The 17,515-nt window shown below is 50.9% G+C and overlaps 1 protein-coding gene across 1 annotated transcript in view; it reads left to right on the forward strand.

Annotated features, from left to right (window-relative positions):
• LOC135179633 (catenin alpha-2) overlaps positions 1-17,515 on the forward strand; it is an 898,848-nt gene that overhangs the window by 137,725 nt on the left and 743,608 nt on the right. The window contains exon 3 of the mRNA XM_064151673.1: positions 15,312-15,507. Within this exon, the coding sequence (XP_064007743.1) occupies positions 15,312-15,507 (196 nt within the window). The remainder of the gene's footprint in view (positions 1-15,311; positions 15,508-17,515) is intronic.

Below are 17,515 nucleotides of genomic sequence, written 5' to 3' on the forward strand. Positions count from 1 at the left end.
GGTGCAGGGACCGTGCGTGGTGCAGGGACCGTGTGTGGTGCAGGGACCGTGCGTGGTGCAGGGACCATGCGTGGTGCAGGTACCGTTTGTGGTGCAGGGACCGTGCGTGGTGCAGGGACCGTGCGTGGTGCAGGTACCGTGCGTGGTGCAGGTGCTGTGTAGGTGCCGTGTGTGGTGCAGGGACCATTCTTGGTGCAGGGACCGTGCGTGGTGCAGGGACCGTGTGTGGTGCAGGTACCGTGCGTGGTGCAGGTACTGTGCTTGGTGCAGGTACTGTGTAGGTGCCGTGCGTGGTGCAGGGACCGTGCGTGGTGCAGGTACCTTGCGTGGTGCAGGTGCTGTGTAGGTGCCGTGTGTGGTGCAGGGACCGTGCGTGGTGCAGGGACCGTGCGTGGTGCAGGTACTGTGCTTGGTGCAGGTACTGTGTAGGTGCCGTGCGTGGTGCAGGGACCGTGCGTGGTGCAGGGACCGTGCGTGGCGCAGGTACTGTGCTTGGTGCAGGTACTGTGTAGGTGCCGTGCGTGGTGCAGGGACCGTGCGTGGCACAGGTACTGTGTAGGTGCCGTGTATGGTGCATGGACCGTGCGTGGCGCAGGTACTGTGCTTGGTGCAGGTACTGTGTAGGTGCCGTGTGTGGTGCAGGGACCGTGCGTGGCGCAGGTACTGTGCTGGGTGCTGGTACGGTGTAGGTGCCGTGTGTGGTGCAGGGACCGTGCGTGGCGCAGGTACTGTGCTTGGTGCAGGGACCGTGCGTGGCACAGGTGCTGTGTAGGTGCCGTGTGTGGTGCAGGGACCGTGCGTGGTGCAGGGACCGTGCGTGGTGCAGGTACCGTGCGCGGTGCAGGTGCTGTGTAGGTGCCGTGTGTGGTGCAGGGACCGTGCGTGGTGCAGGGACCGTGCGTGGCGCAGGTACTGTGCTTGGTGCAGGTACTGTGTAGGTGCCGTGTGTGGTGCAGGGACCGTGCGTGGCGCAGGTACTGTGCTTGGTGCAGGTACTGTGTAGGTGCCGTGCGTGGTGCAGGGACCGTGTGTGGTGCAGGGACTGTGCGTGGTGCAGGGACCGTGTGTGGTGCAGGTACCGTGCTTGGTGCAGGTGCTGTGTAGGTGCCGTGTGTGGTGCAGGTACCGTGCGTGGTGCAGGTGCTGTGTAGGTGCCGTGCGTGGCGCAGGGACCGTGCTTGGTGCAGGTGCCGTGTAGGTGCCGTGCGTGGCGCAGGGACCGTGCGTGGTGCAGGTACCGTGCTTGTTGCAAGTGCCATATAGGTGCCGTGCGTGGCGCAGGTGCCGTACTTGGTGTAGGTGCTGTGCAAGTGCCGTACCCAGTTGGTGTAGATGCTGTGCAGGTGCCATGCGTGGTGCACGGTGCAGGTGCAGGTGCAGGTGCCGTGCATGGTGCCGGTACCGCCCGGATCCAGCCACAGAGCACCGAGGGCAAGGCCGGCAGGGGCTTGTGTTACCGTGGCGCAGTGCGCCCTCGTGTGGCTTCAGTGAGCCTGAGCCCTCCGAACCGATTCGCTGTGCTGAAGGAGGAGGCAGAACTGTTCGTTAGCTGCACGGGAGGTAGTTTCACGCCAACTGGATTTAGTTGGTAATTGGTTTGGTTGTGATTCGGTACTTAGAGAAAGTGTGGGGCGTTGATGCCACATAGCGTTTGGAATTTCCCCCCCCCAAAAGATAGCTGACCACACTGCTCAGAGTGTGGAACTCAAATGAAATTATCATTTACAAACTAGGCTAAACATAAAAGGTAATAAACATATACAAATACATATATTAGGGTGGTGAGGGGCTGGAACGGGTTGCCCAGGGAGGTGGTGGAAGCCTTATCCCTGGAGGTGTTAAAGGCCAGGATGGATGAGGCTCTGGGCAACCTGATCTAGTGTGAGGTATCACAGTATCATCAGGGTTGGAAGAGACCTCACAGATCATCCAGTCCAACTCTTTACCACAGAGTTCAAGGCCAGACCATGGCACCAAGTGCCACGTCCAGTCCTGCCTTGAACAGCTCCAGGGACGGCGACTCCACCACCTCCCCGGGCAGCCCATTCCAGTGTCCAATGACTCTCTCAGGGAAGAACTTTCTCCTCACCTCAAGCCTAAATTTCCCCTGGCACAGCTTGAGGCTGTGTCCTCTTGTTCTGGTGCTGGCTACCTGAGAGAAGAGAGCAACCTCCTCCTGGCCACAACCTCCCCTCAGGTAGTTGTAGACAGCAATGAGGTCTCCCCTGAGCCTACTCTTCTCCAGGGGGGTTGGAGCTAGTTGATCTTCGAGGTCCTTTCCAGCCCTGACGATTCTATGTCATTTCCCCACGACAGATCTGTTAATGACCTTCAAGGCAGCATTATTTAAGATTGGATGTGGCTCTGAGCAGCCTGATCTAGTGTGAGGTATCCCTACCTGAGGGGTTGGAGCTAGATGATCCTTGAGGTCCCTTCCAGCCCTGGCAGTTCTGTGATTCTATGGTATACATATACAACCAGACAATAGTCCAGCTGATCCCTGTGATCAAAGTCCAGGGACTCCCCTGTGCAAGCCCAGACAAAAGTCCAGAGGGCTGTGTACCAGCTACCACCTCAGCTCTATCCCACTGCTGCTTCTTACCATGGCTTAAGTAATTCTCAACACAGAGAAGCAGGCAAGGCCAGCATGGAGAGACAGTGGGATAAAGCAAGCAAGCAAGAGAAAGAAAGCACTCTGGATCTCAGATTATATGGCAAAATAACAGGCCAGTGAAATGAGAGAAGGATATCTCTTATGTTCTGTTCAGCCTCTTTTGGGACATGCTCTCAAGCTCTCTAGAAAGTCAGGAATCACAATTAAAGCACTGATACAGAAATACAGAACCACACAGTTGCTTTGGTTGGAAAAGACAAGTGTCAAAGATCATTGAGTCCAACCATTCTCCAGCTCTACCAAGTCTAGTGCTAAGCCATGTCCCTCAGCATCATAGAATCAACCAGGTTGGAAGAGAACCCCAAGATCATTCAGTCCGACCTGTCGCATCTCTGTGTCTTTTTAACACCTCCAGGGATGGGGGTTCCACCACCTCCATGAGAAGCTTGTTCCACTCTTTGAGACCCCTTTCAGTCAAGAAGCTTCTTTCAGTGTCCAACCTAAACCTCCCTGTGCAACTTGAGGCTGTTTCCAATTGTCCTATCACTTGTTACTAGCGAGAGGAGATGCAATGTTCCCCTCACTCTAGCCATCTTTGAGGGAGTTGTAGACAGGGGAGAAGGTCTCCCCTCAGCCTCCTTTTCTTTAGACTAAACAACCTCAGTTCCCTCAGCTGCTCCTCACCAGCTCTGTTCTCCAGACCCTCCACCAACTTCATTGTTCTTCTCTGGATGTGCTCCAGCACCTCAAAGTCCTTCTTGCAGTAAAAGCCTCAGAACTGGATCAGGTGCTAAAGGTGTGGGGGAAGAGTCACCTCCCTGGTCCTTCCTTTGGCTCTGATACCAGCATTTCACTGGTAAGAGTTTGAGAAGCGTGTAGATGTGGCGCTTCAGGACAGAGTTTAGTGGGGATGCTGGTTGCCTTTGGGTTGCAGTGGATGATGCTAAAGGTGTTTTCCAACCTTCACGATTGGAATGAGTCTTAATGACTCTATGCTTCTGCGTCATCCCCTTCTTTGTCTTCTGCGTTGTGCCCTTTGTGCCCTGCGTTATTTTTTTGTTTTGAGGCAAAGCTGCTGAGGTTGGGGAGGCCACGGAGGGTTTGGGGAGCAATGGTGGGCTTTGGGATTGCCATGGTGGGCGTGGGTGGGCATGGGAATGACACAGAGGAAGAGGATGGGTTTGAAGCAGAAGATGAGAGCACAGAAGGGTGTGCTTGGGTAAAAGAAGGGCAAGAGAGTGGTGAAGTGTTGATATAGATTGTCCAAGGCAGTGGTGGAGTCACCATGCCTGGGAGAGTTGAAGAAGGATGTGGATATTGAGCTTCAGGACATAGTTTAGTGTTCCTGGTAGCTGGGTGATGGTTGGACTGGATGACCTTCCAGGTCTTTTCCAACCTTCTTGATTAGGAGGAAGTTCTTCACAGAGAGAGTGATTTCCCACTGGAATGGGCTGCCCAGGGAGGTGGTGGAGGCACCATCCCTGGAGGTGTTCAAGAAAAGACTGGATGAGGCACTTGGTGCCATGGTCTAGTTGACTGGATAGTGCTGGGGGATAGGTTGGACTGGATGATCTTGGAGATCTCTTCCAACCTGCTTGATTCTATGATTCTATGTTTCCTGAGGCCTCAAGGATCCACTTATCCAATTTAGGGCAAAGTGGCTCAATTTCTGAGTGATTTCAAGTGATAACTCTAAGGATGGGAATGGAAACTCTTATGTTGATCTTTGTCCACATCATTTGTAGTGCCAGTACTCTTCCATTTTTGATACCAGGCTTAATTTAGTGTTGCCAATACAGAGCTCATTATCCTTCATGTCTCACAGCGCTCCTGTGTCTGTCAGCCTGACTTGCAGTTCTGGGTTCAGTCTTGGAAGGAATCTCCCTCTTCTCAAAGGAGATACTTGGAATCCTAATAGCACAGAGACAAGAGAGGTTGCCTTTTTACGCATGTCACTGTTTGTGCTGCCACTTCCATAAGGTGGTCTTGGTCCCAGTGGCATTACCAGATGCCAAATGTCCCCATCACAGCATGGCACTGCCATAAATGACACTAATTGGTGTTCTTCTTGTCAGGTTTTGCACAAAGGTTGAGTGAGGTTGAGTTGAACAACCTTTTCTGTATCTTAGGTGCTTCTCCTGGGGTCACAGCTGAGGCAGGTTCTTGAGTCAAGTACATGAATAAATGCATCTGTAGGACACTTAGGGAATATATATCCACTGTCTTTCTCAGTGGAATATGACCACTCAGAGGAGGAACATCTCCGTTATGAGGACAGGCTGAGGGAGATGAATCTCTTTAACTTGGAGCAGGAGCCTGAGGGCTGCTCTTATTCAAGGTGACAAAGATGTGCAGGGTAGTGCCAGGAGAACAGAGCCAGGCTCTGTTCAGGGATGTCCACTGACAGGACAAGGGGCAATGGGGACGAGCTGGAGCAGAGGAAGTTCCATGGGAATAAAGGGAAGACTTTTTCAGTGTGACAGTGACAGAGCCTTGGAGCAGGCTGCCCAGAGAGGTTGTGGAGTCTCCTGCTCTAGAGACATTCAAAACCTGCCTGGATGCAGTCCTGTGTGACCTGCTCTAGGTGATCCTGCCCTGGCAAGGGGGTTGGACTGGATGAGCTTTTGAAGTCCCTTCCAGCACCTAATATTCTGTGATTCTACAATCATCTCTTGTTGCTGTCTACCAGGTAGCTCCTTACATAATGAACTTAAGAGAAGCTAGAATTCATATTTGCCTTCTCAAGAGCTTCACAGTAGTTTAGTGCCAATTAAGAGCAGAACTTGCTCACAAAAGGAGAATTTATTTTGCTGCTAATTTATTTAAAGTTAGAGGCAAAATATGTGAGGAGAGACACTTTATTATCTTCATTTAAACAATCCTTACCTTTTTCAGGTGTAGGAGAGTCAGTGATGGCCTATTGTAGGTTTGTGTGTCTGTTGTATTAAAGATCAGGAAGATTTTTAGGGGCAAATAGAATCATAGAATCAAGCAGGTTGAAGAGACCTCCAAGATCATCCAGTCCAACCTAGCACCCAGCCCTAGACAGTCAACCAGACCATGGCACTAAGTGCCTCAGCCAGGCTTGGCTTCAACACCTCCAGGCACAGCCACTCCACCACCTCCCTGGGCAGCCCATTCCAATGCCAATCACTCTCTCTGCCAGGAACTTCCTCCTAACAGCCAGCCTAGACCTCCCCTGGCACAACTTGGGGCTGTGTCCTCTCGTTCTGTTGCTGCTTGCCTGGCAGAAGAGACCAACCCCATCTGGCTGCAGCCTCCCTTCAGGTAGTTGTAGACAGCAATGAGGTCTGCCCTGAGCCTCCTGTTTTGCAGGCTGCACACCCCCAGCTCCCTCAGCCTCTCCTCACAGGGCTGTGCTCCAGGCCCCTCACCAGCTTCATTGCCCTTCTCTGGACACTTTCCAGCACCTCAACATCTCTCTTGAAGTGAGGAGCCCAGAACTGGACACAGCACTCAAGGTGTGGCCTGAGCAGTGCTGAGTACAGAGGCAGAAGAACCTCCCTTGCCCTGCTGCCCACACTGCTCCTGAGCCAGCCCAGGATGCCAATGGCTCTCCTGCCCACTTGGGCACTGCTGCCTCATCTTCAGCTACTATCTACCAGCACCCCCAGCTCCCTCTCTGCCTGGCTGCTCTCAGCCACTCTGTCCCCAGCCTGTAGCACTGCTTGGAGTTGTTGTGGCAAAGTATAGAACCCTACACTTGGCCTTGTTAAACCTCATCCCATTGGCCTCTGCAGTTGTGATGAGAGATATTTTTATTGCCTTGTTTGTTCTTATGGATTCTTTTTGTTAGCAGAAGAAGTAGTAGGAAATTTGATGGAGAATAAATACTTGCTGAAGAACTTTAAAGTACTTGCTGAGGAACTTTTGGAGTGCCTTATGTAATATTCATTCACGTTGGCTAGGGCAGAAGCCTCTTCACATGGCATGAACTCTGATAAGAAGAATATAAATTAGCAGTAAGGGTGTTGCTATCTCTAGATTGTATCCTACAGGTACAGCATGTAGACAGATTGGGAATATGCAGATTTGTTCAGGAATTAGTTTTTGGCAGTGGAAATGAGAATCAGAGCAGCTTGCTGCCCTCGAGGTAGCATGGATTAAAATATCCTGGCTCTAATCAGTGTTGTCTGAGTTATCTGCATCCTTTGGCATCCAAAAGTCAGGCAGTTTTTAACTTCCTAACTAATGATGTATACGTGAGACAGAATAGTCTGCTTAGTTGCTAGTTGTTCTTACCACCAGGTGTTTGCAGACACTGAAGGGAACAGGAAGGAATTTAGAACCTCTGAATAGCTTGGTTTAGATTGGAAGCCAGCAGTGTGCCCAGGTGGCCAAGGGAGCCAATGGCATCCTGGCCTGGATCAGGAACAATGTGGCCAGTAGGATGAGGGAGGTTCTTCTGCCCTTGTACTCAGTACTGCTCAGGCCACACCTTGAATAGTGTCCAGTTCTGGGCTCCTCAATTCAAGAGAGATATTGAGGTGCTGGAAGGTATCCAGAGAAGGGCAATGAAGTTGGTGAGGGGCCTGGAGCACAGCCCTGTGAGGAGAGGCTGAGGGAGCTGGGGTTGTTTAGCCTGTAGAAGAGGAGTCTCAGGGCAGAGCTCATTGCTGTCTGCAGCTGCCTGCAGGGAGGCTGTAGCCAGGTGGGGTTGGGCTCTTCTCTCAGACAACCAGCAACAGCATGAGGGGACACAGTCTCAAGCTGTGCCAGGGGAGGTCTAGGCTGGCTGTGAGGAGGAAGTTGTTGGCATTGGAATGGGCTGCCCAGGGAGGTGGTGGAGTCACCATCCCTAGAGGTGTTGAAGCCAAGCCTGGCTGGGGCACTTAGTGCCATGGTCTGGTTGACTGGCTAGGGCTGGGTGCTAGGTTGGACTGGATGATCTTGGAGGTCTCTTCCAACCTGGTTTATTCTATGATTCTATCACTACAGGCCCTTGTGAAAAGTCCCTCCCCAGCTCTCATTTAGCTCCCTTCAGGTACTCAAAGTTTGCTCTAAGGTCTCCCTTGAGCCTTTACTTCTCCAAGCTGAACAGCCCCAGCTTTTTCAATCTGTCCACACAGGAGAGGTACTCCAGTCCCTGATCATCTTCATGGCCTCATCTGGATCTGCTCCAGCAGTTCTATATCTCTCTTATGCTGGGGGCACCAGAATTGGCTGGAGTTCTCCCGGTGGGGACTTGCAGGAGAAGAGTAGAGGGGGAGAAGTCTCCCTGCTGCTCACACTGCTTTTGCTGCAGCCCAGGCACACAAAGTGCAAAGAGACAGGGTTAAAAGATGGAATTCAGGGGGGATAGTGGAAGTTGTATTTGCAAGTGAAAATTCAAATATCTCTGTAGAATAGCCAAAAAATCATTTTGGTTCTGTGGATTGGGTAGACAACTGCTGCTCATTGAGTAGAGATAATTACAGGAGTTAATTAGATAAGCTCTTGTGAGTTACAGGCTAAGGACAATGGCAAATTACTGAAGTTGATAGTGAAAACTGGAGGATGATGATTATTAAGGAAAGGAGCTAAGGACTGAACTGTGCTGAGCAGAATTATGTTGGTGTGATAAGGAAAGAAGCCCTTTTTTGTCCTGTAGTGCTGTAGAATAAGCACACAAATGTTTCACAGATAGAGTGGCTTGGGTTGGGAGGGATGTGAGTGGAGAAGAAGTTATTGGAAGCACTTTCTACTCTATTTTCCTCACTAATATCTTGTAGTTGGCTTAGGGTTGCCTCATGAACTAGTGCTGAGAGTCAGATTGTAAAGTTTCTGATGTGCAGAGTAAGGGAACATATAAAGCAAACGATCCCACGTGGTTTTACTCCAGTTCTGGGTGGTCAGGGTGAAGAAGGTCATGACCACTGTGTTCACCTCTGTTCTCCACTGCATTTTGAGCAAGAAGTTGAAGCTGACCCTACCAACAGCCCCGCCAGAGCTTTAACCCACACCAGTGCTTTGAACACGGGAGGCAAACTCCTTCTCTCCCCAGATATTTAACAAGGTCTTGGTTTCATCCTGCTGCCAAAGGAAACAACAACCAAAAAAAAAAGGAAAGAAAACAGGAAAGCTAAACCCAGAGAGAGTCTGTAAAATGAAGTAATGAAGGTTTTGCCTTCCAGACAGCTGTAGTGACTTTTTCCCCCTCCTTTTTCCTTTGCTGAATCAAATTCCTTTTTGGAAACAGGGGAGTTGTGTAAAACAGCACTGGAGGGGATCCCTTTAGGATAAGCAGTGAGCTAATGCAGTCGAGTGGAAGGGTAACTTTATATCAAGAAGCAAAAGGGACACTAAAATATCAGGGCTGTCTTTTTTTCAGGTCATTGAGTGTTTCCAGCAGCTTGGTGATGTATGAGGGTATGAGAGGAGAGGAGTAACTTGTAGCTGTTCACATTCCACTGAGGAGAAGAAACATTTAGCTCAAAGTAGAAGGGGCATGAGGGAGAACAGTGAAGTTGCTTTGCAGATAATTAATGGTCTTTTAGAGAAGCTTTTTTTACACTGACATCACCTGGGAGAGCCAAACCCAAGTGTTTGTGTGAGTGAGTTTCCCAATGTACATGTTTAGTTAGCTGGGTTTGATTTACCTGCTTTGGCTGGTTACAAACAAACAGATAAGTGCTGTCCACCCTCTGAGAACCTCCAACAGCCTTTGTCATTGATACTTAAACATCACAGAAACACAGTCATAGAATGGACTTTTAAAGAGCTCCCTCTTCTAGTTTCAGCTATCACCCATGGTCCTGTCACAACATGCCCTGATAAAAGAACTCTGTCCCCAGCTTTCTGATCTGCACTTCAAGCACTGAAAAGCCACCAGAAGGTCTCCCTGGAGCCTTCTCTCCTCCAGGCTCCACAACCCCAACTCTCTCAGCCTGGCCTCACAGCAGAGCCTTTCCAGTCCTCCTATCATTGCTGTGGTCTCCTCTGGCCCTGCTACAACAGGTCCCTGCCTGTGCTGAGCACTCCAGAGCTGGCCCCAGCACTGCAGGGGCGGGTATCACAGTATCACAGTATCATCAGGGTTGGAAGAGACCTCACAGATCATCAAGTCCAACCCTTTACCACAGAGCTCAAGGCTGGACCATGGCACCAAGTCCAATCCTGCCTTGAACAGCTCCAGGGACAGCGACTCCACCACCTCCCCGGGCAGCCCATTCCAGTGTCCAATGACTCTCTCAGGGAAGAACTTTCTCCTCACCTCCAGCCTAAATCTCCCCTGGCACAGCTTGAGACTGTGTCCTCTTGTTCTGGTGCTGGCCACCTGAGAGAAGAGAGCAACCTCCTCCTGGCCACAACCTCCCCTCAGGTAGTTGTAGACAGTTGGTCTCAGCAGAGGGGCAGAATCCCTGCTGCTGCTGCCTGCTCTTTAGATGCAGTTGGACTGCACTGGCTGTAAATGCATTTTTCTGGCTCACATTTTATTTTTCATCCACCAGTACCCCCAAGTCCTTCTCTGAAGGGCTGCTCTCAGTCCTTACATGCCCTGAAAACATGGTAACAAGGAGTCAGTCCTAGGCGAGCGATCAGTGACAAAGCACAAGGATGAGTAATTACAACAGCAGCAAAGGAGCACATCGATCTTGCCTTGGAGATTGTTGATATATCTCTATTTTATAAGGTGGTTATGGACAGTCTGTGCTGATGAGACCACACCTGAGACCAGCACATCCAGCTCTGGAGCCCCCATTACAAGAAGGATGTGGATGTGCTGGAGTGTGTCCAGAGCAGGGCCAGGAGGATGCTCAGAGGCTGCAGCAGCTCTGCTGTGAGCACAGACTGAAAGAGTTGGGGCTGTGCAGGCTGGAGCAGAGGAGGCTCCCAGGGGACCTTCTTGTGGCCTTCCAGGATCTGAAGGGGACTACAAAAAAGCTGGGGAGGGACTTTTCAGGATATCAGGGAGTGCCAGGACTGGGGGGAAAGGAGCAAAGGTGGAGGTGAGGAGGAAGTTGTTGAGCATGAGAGTGGTGAGAGGCTGGACTGGGTTGCCCAGGGAGGTGGTTGAGGCCCCATGGCTGGAGGTGTTTGAGGCCAGGCTGGCTGAGGCTGTGTGCAGCCTGCTCTAGGGTAGGGTGTCCCTGGGCATGGCAGGGGGGTTGAGACTGGCTGCTCCTTGTGGCCCTTTCCAACTCTGACTGATTCTACGATTCTATAACTCTAGCAGATATTTAAGAAGAGAAGGAGGGAAGTATTGGAATTCTTCTACCTGTGGCCCATGCAGTGCAGGAGTCTGTAGGGAAGAGACATTAATTCCCAGAGCCAGGGATGTCCTCCTCTGAGCTGTAGCTGCTGACTGGGAATCTATTTGATGAGTCTACGTCTGTCACCTTTCCCTTATGGCATCCCTGCCTGGAGAGGGAAATTCATGGTAGTGGAATTGTTTATCCTCACCTTTCTGTTGTGCTGCTGGAGTCTCAAGTTGTGCTAGAGTAGGTCTAGGCTGGATATTAGGAAGAAGTTCTTCACAGAGAGAGTGATTGGCATTGGAATGGGCTGCCCAGGGAGGTGGTGGAGGCACCGTCCCTGGGGGTCTTCAAGAAAGGACTGGCTGAGGCACTTAGTGCCATGGTCTGGTTGATTGGTTAGGGCTGGGTGCTAGGTTGGACTGGATGATCTTGGAGGTCTCTTCCAACCTGGTTGATTCTATGATTCTATGATTATATGATTCTATGACTCAAATCAAGGTGGGACTGAGCTATTAATTAGTGAAGTTTTGCTTTCCCACCAGAGCCCTGTGCTAGAGCTATGTCAAGCTTCTTTAGTACAACAGTAGTGAAAAAGTTCCCTGGTGTGACCACAGAGCCAGGATTGTTATGGGGTTGCCAAATGAGCTTATGGCAATTATCCAGGGATATATTTGATAATATGGGTGAGGTCTGCATTCATTAGTAACAGAAGCTGACAGTCTTTGCTGTGTATCAGTGTAGGAGGGACACTTAAAATGAAGCAGTTGGCTTTAAAGCCCTGCCAGAAAACTGAGCTATGGGCTTGAGTTTTTGGCCTGTCTCTTTATTGGTTTACAGACTTCTTTGGTTGGTTGGTTTGGTTTGCCTTTGTTCTGTTATTTGTGGTTTTTAGCATGCATGGAGGTAAAAATCTTCTGGGTAGACATTTCAGTGGCATCCTGGGGTGTATTGGAAGGGCTGTGGTTATTTGGTTGAGACAGGTTTTCCTCCCTCTCTACTCTGCCCTGCTGAGACCACATCTGGAATATTGTGTCCAGTTCTGGGCCACTCCATTCCTTGAATCATAGAATCAAGCAGGTTGGAAGAGACCTCTAAGCTCATCCAGTCCAACCTGGCACCCAGCCCTGGCCAATCAACCAGACCATGGCACTAAGTGCCTCAGCCAGGCTTGGCTTCAACACCTCCAGGGACAGTGACTCCACCACCTCCCTGGGCAGCCCATTCCAATGCCAATCACTCTCTCTGACAACAACTTCCTCCTAACAGCCAGCCTAGACCTGCCCTGGCACAACTTGAGACTGTGTCCCCTTGTTCTATTGCTGCTTGCCTAGCAGCAGAGCCCCTGGCTACAGCCTCCCTGCAGGGAGTTGTAGACAGCAATGAGGTCTGCCCTGAGCCTCCTCTTCTGCAGGCTGCACACCCCCAGCTCCCTCAGCCTCTCCTCACAGGGCTGTGCTCCAGGCCCCTCCCCAGCCTTGCTGCCCTTCTCTCAACATCTTCCAGCACCTCAACATCTCTCTTGAACAGAGGAGCCCAGAAGTGGACTCAGCACTCAAGGTGTGGCCTGACCAGTGCTGAGTACAGGGGCAGAAGAACCTCCCTTGTCCCACTGGCCACACTGCTCCTGATGCAGGCCAGGATGCCATTGGCTCTCTTGGCCACCTGAGCACACTGCTGCCTCATCTTCAGCTGCTATCCACCAGCACCCCCTGCTCCCTTTCTTCCTGGCTGCTCTCAGCCACTCTGTCCCCAGCCTGTAGTGCTGCTTGGGGTTGTTGTGGCCAAAGTGCAGAACCCTGCACTTGACCTTTTTCAATCTCACACCATTGGCCCCTGCCCTCCCATCCAGCCTGTCCAAGTCTCTCTGCAGGGCTCTCCTACCCTCCAATAGCTCCACAGCTGCTCCTAACTTGGCGTCATGAAGGACCTCAGGGAACTGCTTGAATGAATACAGCAGAGGGGCAGAGTTCCATCCCTGTCCCTGCTGCCCACACTGCTGGGGACCAGCCCAGGACACAGCTAGCTCTGGGCTGTGAGCATTCAGTGCCAGCTCATGTCCAGCTTTTCACCCACAAGCACGCCCAAGTCTTTCTCCACAGAGCTGCTCTCCATCTATTCTTCTTACTATTATAAGGTTATTCTAACCTTCTTTTTTTTCATCTAGAACATTTTCAGGGGGAAACTAATAATGCAGATGTTATTTCTAGATATTAATAGTGAGACACAAGAGACAATGCAAGAATATTACCTCCCTGTAGCCAGGCAGACTCCTTCCTGAAAGAAGGCTCTGAAATCTATTTTTTTTCACCCTTTTATATAGATTTGGTGTTTTCCATTCCTTATATCTTATTTTATGATTCTTCATTAGCCTACACTTCATTTTTATATGATTTGAGGAAAAAAAAACATCCTGTCTCAAGGAGCAAAAGAAAAAAGGTAGCCTGAGCCAAAGCTCTCTGGTCACAGCTGCAGCAAACACCTTGTAGCAGGAGTGGAATGACTCTGAGTGGTTACCCTTTGTTTTGCTCACAGTGCAGAGGGTTTTGTTTTCTTACAGCAGCTTTTTGCCTTAGCATGCTACATCAGTCGTGTCACCTGCCCTGGTTTGTACCCTGCTTGAGGGGGATTTGCATCCCTGGGTGGTATGGATCCAGTGCTGTTATGTCCTGCTTGTAGCACCAAGTAACACCCAGTTCACTATCCCTGCTCTGCAGAAGGGCAGCCTTTGGCTGGCAGATCACAGGCTCACAGGATGTCAGGGGTTGGAAGGGACCCAAGGAGGTCATCCAGTCCAAGCCCCCTGCCAGAGCAGGACAATCCTGTCTAACACAGATCACACAGGAACACATCCAGACAGGCCTGGAAAGGCTCCACAGAAGGAGACTCCACAACCTCTCTGGGCAGCCTGTGCCAGTGCTCTGGGACCCTCACACTAAAGAAGTTCCCCCTTGTGTTGAGGCAGAACCTCCTGTGCTGCAGCTTACACCCATTGCTGCTTGTCCTACCCCAGGCAGCAGTGAGCAGAGCCTGTCCCTGCTCCTGGCAGCCCTCAGATGTTTATAAACATTTATTAAATCCCCTCTCAGTCTTCTCCAGACTAAGCCGCCCCAGGGCCCTCAGCCTCTCCCCATAAGCCATGCCCTCCAGTTCCCTTCATCATCCTCCTAGCCCTCTGCTGGACCCTCTCCAGGACAAAACAGCAGTGGATCTGTGCAGTCTTTTCTTGACCACCTCCAGGGACGGTGCCTCCACCACCTCCCTGGTCAGCCCATTCCAATGCCAATCACTCTCTCTGCCAACAACTTCCTCCTCACATCCAGCCTATATTCATTGCTTACTGCCTGCAGAACAGCCTCAGTGATTTTGCCATCCCTCGCCTGTAACTGACGGTACTTATCTATTGGCACGAAAGCTTTTTCTGTGCTTTCTGACCCTTGTGTGTTAGTTTTTCATTTTTCCACCTTATTCATTACTTACAATGAAAAACAGCAGCCAAAATGGTGCTTTAGCACCACTGCACTTCTGTGCCTGTTCTCTTTTTTTTTTTCCTCCTTCACTGCTTGATTGGGGATGGTTTGAGTTGGAAGGGACTGAAAAGATGATGTGGTTCCAACAGCCCTTATAGAATCGTAGAATCAAGCAGGTTGGAAGAGACCTCCAAGCTCATCCAGGCCAACCTAGCACCCAGCCCTAGACAATCAACCAGACCATGGCACTAAGTGCCTCAGCCAGGCTTGGCTTCAACACCTCTAGGCATGGCCACTCCACCACCTCCCTGGGCAGCCCATTCCAATGCCAATCACTCTCTCTGCCAACAACTTCCTCCTAACAACCAGCCTAGACCTACCCTGGCACAACTTCACACTGTGTCCCCTTGTTCTGTTGCTAGCTCTGTGAGAGAAGAGACCAACCCCACTTGGCTACAGCCTCCCTTCAGGGAGTTGTAGACAGCAAAGTGGTCTGCCCTGAGCCTCCTCTGCTCCATAGGCAGGAACACCTCCCACCAGACTAAGTTGCTTAAGGCTTCATGTTAGGAGAAGTTCTTCCCATAGAGAGTGATTGGCATTGGAATGGGCTGCCCAGGGAGGTGGTGGAGTCACTGTCCCTGGAGGTGTTCAAGCAGAGCCTGGATGAGGCACTTAGTGCCATGGTCTGGTTGACTGGATAGGGCTGAGTGCTAGGTTGGACTGGCTGAGCTTGGAGGTCTCTTCCAACCTGGTTGATTCTATGATTCATCCAGGCTGTTGTTGAACATCTCCAGGGAGGGAGCAGCCGCAACCTCCCTGGACAACCTCTGCCAGTGTCTAGAGGGTAAAAGGGATTTTTTCTTATGAGGTCAGCTGCCATGTGTGGGATTTTAACCTTAACCCTCTATGTATTCAGCACATGTGACTATCCCATCACTTCAAGGTGAAATGCATTAGGTGCCCATCTCTTGAGCTCTTAATAAGCTGCAGAGTCATTCAAACTGACAAAAGCCTTATTGTTCTCTCCCAAAGGTAACCACTCTGGTCAACACCAGCAATAAAGGACCCTCTGGCAAGAAGAAAGGGCGCTCCAAGAAGGCTCATGTCCTGGCTGCTTCGGTGGAGCAGGCCACCCAGAACTTCTTGGAGAAGGGAGATCAAATTGCTAAGGAGAGCCAGGATCTGAAGGAGGAATTGGTTGCTGCCGTAGAGGACGTGCGCAAACAAGGTATGTGGAGCACAATGCTGAAGAGGGCAGCTGCTTTATCTGGTGCTTTGCAAGAGTTCTTGTCCAGGGAGGTGGTAGAGGCACCGTCCCTGGGGGTCTTCAAGAAAAGACTGGATGAGGCACTTAGTGCCATGGTCTAGTTGATTGGATAGGGCTGGGTGATAGGTTGGACTGGATGATCTTGGAGGTCTCTTCCAACCTGGTTGATTCTATGATTCTATGATTCTGAAAGGTGTGCATCAGCTGCTCTGATAGTGTCATTAAAACTGTGTCCTGGGTCACAGGATAGCAGTAATGTGGCATAAAAGACTTCAAATGGCTATATTGCATCCTGGCCTGCATCAAAAGAAGCGTGGCCAGGAGATCTGATGGGGAGGATTCTGCTACTCTGGTCTGGTGAGACCTCACTGGGAGCAAGTGCCCAGCTTTGGGGCCCCTGACACAAGAAGCACGTGGACCTGCTGGAGAGGGTCCAGAGGAGGCTAGAAAGATAATCAGAGGGCTGGAGAACCTCTCCTGTGAGGATGGGCTGGGAGAATTTGCCTTGAGAAGAGAAGGCTCTCTGAAGACCTTAGAGCAGCATTTCAATATCTGAAAGGGACCTCTAGGAAGGTTGTGTATAGAAAGGCCTGTGGGCATTGAACAAGGGACAGTGGTTTGAAACTGAAGCAGGGGAGATTTAGGGTGGACATTAGGAGGAAATTCTTCACAATGACAGCAGTGAAACACTAGAAGAGGTTGTCCAGAGATGTGGTTGAGGCCCCATCCCTGGAGACATTCAAGGTCAGAATTAATGGGGGGCCCTGAGCAGCCTGCTCCAGCTGGAGGTGTCCCTGCTCGGGGCCAACACTTATAATTTAATTTTCAACTTGCCTTTTATAATGCCATGAAGTAAGAGATGATTTTTCTTCCTTTGTCTTTTAAATGTGAGCAGCAGTTTCAAGGCTGTGGAAGCAAATGCAGAAGCAGGACTATGGTGCATGCATTTCACAACATCCTAACAATTATCAGCCACATAGCACAGCAGGAAAGAATTTCTGTTGGCTTTGAAATGTGTGCAAAAAGTATCAAAGTCTGAAAAGATACAGACAATAATCAGGTTAAAATAATAGAACACCTCCCCTGTGGGGACAGGCTGCAAGAGTTGGGGTTGCTCAGCCTAGAGAAGAGAAAGTTCCAGAGAGACCTTAGAGCAGACTTCCATTACATGAAGGGGGCTGTAGGAGAGCTGGGGATGTACTTTTCACCAGGGCTTGTAGTCATAGGATAAGAGAGTTGGGCTGGAAGAGGGAGATTTAGAATCATAGAATCAGTCAGGGTTGGAAGGGACCACAAGGATCAACCAGTTCCAACCCCGCTGCCATGCCCAGGGACACCCTACCCTAGAGCAGGCTGCACACAGCCTCAGCCAGCCTGGCCTCAAACACCTCCAGCCATGGGGCCTCAACCACCTCCCTGGGCAACCCATTCCAGCCTCTCACCACTCTCATGCTCAACAACTTCCTCCTTATGTCCACTCTGACTCTCCCCACCTCCAGCTTTGCTCCATTCCCCCCAGTCCTGTCACTCCATGGCAGCCTAAAAAGTTCCTCTCCAGCTTTTTTGTAGCCCCCTTCATATCCTGGGAGCCTCCTCTTCTCCAGCCTGCACAGCCCCAACTCTTTCAGTCTGTGCTCACAGCAGAGCTGCTGCAACCCTCTGAGCATCCTCCTGGCCCTGCTCTGGACATGCTCCAGCACATCCACATCCCTCTTGTAATAGGGGCTCCAGAGCTGGATGCAGTACTCCAGGTGGGGTCTCAGCAGAATGGGCTGCAGATTAGGAAGAACTTTCCAGTGAGGGTGGTGAGACAGTGGCACAGGCTGCCCAAGGAGGTTGTGAATGTCCTCTCCCTGCAGATGTTCAAGGCCAGGTTGGATGTGACCTTAAGCAACTTGTTCTAGTGGGAGATGTCCCTGCCCATGGCAGAGGGGTCAGAAGTGGATAATCCTGAAGAGCCCTTCCAACC

This window comes from Pogoniulus pusillus, chromosome 11, assembly GCF_015220805.1.
Source record: "Pogoniulus pusillus isolate bPogPus1 chromosome 11, bPogPus1.pri, whole genome shotgun sequence".
Lineage (NCBI taxonomy): Eukaryota > Metazoa > Chordata > Aves > Piciformes > Lybiidae > Pogoniulus > Pogoniulus pusillus.